The sequence below is a fragment of the Tupaia chinensis genome, unplaced genomic scaffold (genome assembly GCF_000334495.1).
Source record: "Tupaia chinensis unplaced genomic scaffold, TupChi_1.0 Scaffold000159_1, whole genome shotgun sequence".
NCBI lineage: Eukaryota > Metazoa > Chordata > Mammalia > Scandentia > Tupaiidae > Tupaia > Tupaia belangeri.
Window position 1 is genome coordinate 1,392,161 of NW_006159630.1, and position 4,187 is coordinate 1,396,347.

The window sequence follows — 4,187 nt, forward strand, 5'->3', positions numbered from 1 at the left end:
CCCTGGACGCTGCCCGGAAGTGTGGGTGAGCACCGGACTCAGACAGGAGGTGCGGCTGCCCGAGGGGCACGGCTGTCAGTGCCCGCGACCCGGCTCTGACTGGCGTGTGCCATGTGCGCCTCAGGACAGCCGGGCGGGGCTGGGTCGCCTGTGTGGGTGGCTGCAGGGCGTCAGCACAGAGGACGGGTTTGCTCTGGTCAGGATTGGGGCGCGTCTGGGCCACACTCTGTCTCTGCCCCCTTCCCTTAGGGTGTCTTGCGGTGCTGTTTATATGTTCTGTTTCTATTTACTTTGTACTTTCCCCCTAAGCGGTGTCTGCCTTAGAGTACCTGCGCTTGCCGGAGAGACAGAGAGGAAAAGGGGAAGTGAGAGATGACCCCTGGGGGATGGCCCATTGAGGGGCTGGAGCCCCGGTCCCCCGCCTGGCCATGCCGTCGTCCTCGTCTGGGACCCCCTCCCTGGCCTGCTGGTGATGCAGCACCCTCCCGTCTGAGCATCTGATGGCGGGCTGGTCCTCGGGGAGTCTGAGTGGGAAGGCTTTCTCATCCTCCAAGGTCGTTCTGTCGTGGGCTGAGAAACACGTGTGCATGCGTGCCCTGGCCAAAGTGGCCTCCGGGTGGCCCTGCTGCCCCAGGGCTCCCAACCTCCAGCTGTGCCTGGGCCGTGCTCATGAAACAGGACGTCAGGGCCAGGGTGGGCGCCTTGACCCGGGACGGCCTCCTCTGGAGGCCTTGCTCCTTGCTCTGGGCCTCACGGGCCCTGGCTCTGCTGGCAGTGGCTGGTCCCGCCGCTCCCCACCCCCCCTCTCGCACTTGGTGGTGAGGATGCCGTGCACTGTCCCCCAGGCGGCCACCGCCAGGCGTCCACAGACGTGGAGGGAGCAGCCAGGGGCAGAGGGGCTCTGCGTGCCGCGGAGCACAGCTCTGGTCTAGGCCCCTTGGCACGCTGTCGGGTGGCACCCTACACACTGGGACAGCCCGGCCTTCGCCCTGAGAGTCCCACTGTGTGCAGGGCATGCGGCAGCTGGCCTGTGCCCCAGCCTGCACCGGCGTCCAGTGCTTAGCTCCCCTGGGTGGCAGGGGGAGCCTGGGCTTTCTCCTAAGGTCGCGTCTTGCACTAGTTGGGTCCCGCCCACCTCTAGGGAGAGGGATCTTTGCTCTTCAGCAACCCTGTTGGATCCGGGGAGGCCTCTGTCTTTCGGGATTGTGGAGGTAGAAGGGCAGGGGACCCTGCAGAACTAGGCAAGTGGGGCATCCAGGTGGGACAGACGTAGCCTGCCACGTGGTGGCATGTGTGACACAGGAGGGGCAAGTGGCCATGCCCCTTCTTAGCAAGAGCTGCAGCGGCTGTCGGGGTACAGGTGGGGTTTGCTGCTGGGTCACCGAGGGCCATGTCCACGGCCCACCGTGGGCTCAGGTGTGGGGAGGCTCTGGACGGCCGCAGTGCCAGCTTGCAGCTGCCTGGCCCTGACTGCACCCACCGTGCAGCAGAGGCAGGCCATCTCTGCCTCGCTGGCTCTGGACACACCTGTCCACTGGGACTTGGCGTGGGTGTCTATTAGGGGGAGGCCCCTGTCCTTTGCATGGGGTCGTGCGAGAGTGGGCAGTGAGGGTGATGTGCACACGGGACCCCCTTTGAGTCGAGCATGTGCTTGGTCCTTTGGCCACGGCGTTCAAGGGGCCCCGCCTCTAGGAAGTTGGGTCGAGGTGGCAGGGGTCTCTGCTCCCACTCCGGTACATCGTGTTTCTGGGAGGCTCCTCTTGGCCCTGTAGCCCTGCCTGTCCGCCCCCCTCCTGCCCCCAGCGTGGCCGGCAGCCCCAGCCTTGCCATGCTCAGGAACAGCAGCCCTCAGGCTCGCGTCCTCCACCCTGGGCTCTCTGCCTGGAGCCGTCAGCGGGCCAGGTGAGGGGGGCTGCCGTGACCCTCGTGCTCTCGTGCAGGTGGTGCTCTGGGTCGGCCTGGGTGTCCTGGTGGTCAGCACCCTCACCACCCTGTCCGTGAGTGACGAGGCCCCTGCGGACCTGGCCAAGGAGGCCCCTGGCAGCCAGCTCGGAGAGGACGAGGGTGTGGCGAAGGCGGAGGCAGCCCGACTCGCAGGTACGCACACAGGTCCTGGCCTGGTCGGGGCGGGGCTCACCTGGCCGTGGGGAGCAGGTGTGCTTTCCAGGCTGGCTCTGAGCTTAGCTCTCCTGCCCAGCCTCTCAGCCCCACGTGGGAGTGGAGCCGCCAGCTGTGCCCACAGCACTCCGGGTGGGGACTGGCCAGTGCAGGGGCCAGGCCTGCCCGTGCAGCTGCCAGCGTGCTCGTGCCCTCACACCTGGCCACGTGGTGCCGACGGGCATGTGAGCGTGGCGCTAAGGTCACAGCTTGTTTTGGGGAACATCAGTTTTGAGCTAAGTGCTCTGTGCTGTCGGCCGGCTAGGCTGTAGGTCTGCTCACCAGGCCGTGGCTGGCCATGCACCCCCGCCATCTGTGGCACACCTGTGGAGGTGCGGGGGTGGGCATGGGTTTTGGCACGGGCTGCCTGGTGGACAGGGCTCGGGAAGGTGGGGCCGGCTGTGTGTGTGCGGCACCGCGGCCCGTGTGCCCAGAGGCCTAGGCTGCACCATGGCACACGGAGCCCCTGCCTCCTGCCTGCCCCAGCCTGCTCCCTCGAAGTCCGTGACACCTGGCTGGCTGCCTGTGGAAGACGGCGTATGGCATCCTCTCACCATGAAGGAGTTCACAGAGCAACGTGGCATCCATGGTGCTGGCGTGATTCAGGACGAGCTTTATAGTTCAGCCCTGAGGGGACGGCTCCCTCGCGGCAGCTCAGTTATTGTCAGAGTCGCCTGAAAGCAGGGCTCTTACAGAGCCACGTCTGGTGGCTGTTCTCATTGCTGGGTGCACGTTTGGGCTCCTGTGTCTCCTCTCCTTGGGCTGTCCTCGGGTGGAGGGCAACGTGGTGCAGGGCCAGGTCTGGACACCCTTGAGTGGTGGACCAGCAGTGGAGCGGGGCCAGGCCTGGACACCCTCAGGTGGAGGGCAGCATGGTACACGGCCAGGCCTGGACACCCTTGGGTGGAGGGCAGCGTGGCGTGGCCGTCCTTGGGTGGAGGGCAGCGTGGTGCAGGGCCAGGCCTGGACACCCTTGAGTGGTGGACCAGCAGTGGAGCGGGGCCAGGCCTGGACACCCTCAGGCGGGTGGAGGGCAGCGTGTGCAGGGCCAGGCCTGGACACCCTTGGGTGGAGGGCAGCGTGTGCAGGGCCAGGTCTGGATACCCCTCCCTCGGGGCTGGCAGCTAGACCTCTGTCGTCACTGACCACTGGACACACTGCGGTGCCCAGCCCTGAGGGGAAGCCGGTGCTGGTGCAGTCAGGATGGTGTCCTTTCCCCTCCTGGGGCACCATTCACTCCATCGTCCCCGAGAGCCGAACCCCAAGAACAGCCCAGGCCTAGCCTGGCAGCCTGGGTGCACAGCGTGCAGGTGGAGGTGCCACGGCTGTCCCTCAGTGACACCGAGGGAGCGCTGTCACTGTCCCACATTCCAGGAGGAGCTGGCAGGCTGTGCTATGGCCCTCGTACAATTACCACATGGTGGGCTTTGGCTATTGGTGAGCAGAGTCGACCACTGGGGACGTAGGCAGGTGGCAGGGGTGGCTGGGACGCTGGCCGGGGGGGCGGGGCCGCTGCCCGCCATACCTCCAAGTAGCCCTGCTGCCACCCGTCCCCGAACCCCCACGCTCCTGTGCCGGGCTACTACCGGGCCGGTCAGTATTCTGTGCAAGGGCAGCATCACACCCGCACAGGGCCGCCCCCTGCTGTTACCGTGGTCACATCGCAGTTGGGAGCCGTGGCGGAGCTCTGTAGGAGCCCTTGCAGGCTGGCATCCCTGAGGCAAAGGCTCTCGTCTGGTAAGGCCATATCCACGGCCTGGGCCGGCCTGGCCGGGAGCTGCGTGGGCTCCTCACACGCTCCGTCCTGCTGCTCTGGGAGGGCTGTGCTCCTGGTTTGGAGAGAGGCTCTCGTAAAACGAGGGTCCCTTTCTGCCTTTCCCCTGCCATCCCGAGCAGGCTGCGTGACGTCCTCTCGGCTGCTGCACGGCTCCTGTCCCATTTCCCCCCCTTTCCTGGGCAGCCTGTGTCCCTGGGCCCGAGTACTAAGGTCGTTGCGGGCTTCCAGGGTGGAGATGGCGCGTTCTTCCAAG

At 66.4% G+C, this 4,187-nt stretch overlaps 1 protein-coding gene across 6 annotated transcripts in view; it reads left to right on the forward strand.

Annotated features, from left to right (window-relative positions):
• SLC38A10 (solute carrier family 38 member 10) overlaps positions 1-4,187 on the forward strand; it is a 37,863-nt gene that overhangs the window by 24,636 nt on the left and 9,040 nt on the right. For all 6 annotated transcript variants that reach the window (XM_027770736.1, XM_006145659.3, XM_027770737.1 and 3 more), the window contains one exon: positions 1,941-2,097. In XM_027770736.1, coding sequence (XP_027626537.1) covers positions 1,941-2,097 — 157 coding nt within the window. The remainder of the gene's footprint in view (positions 1-1,940; positions 2,098-4,187) is intronic.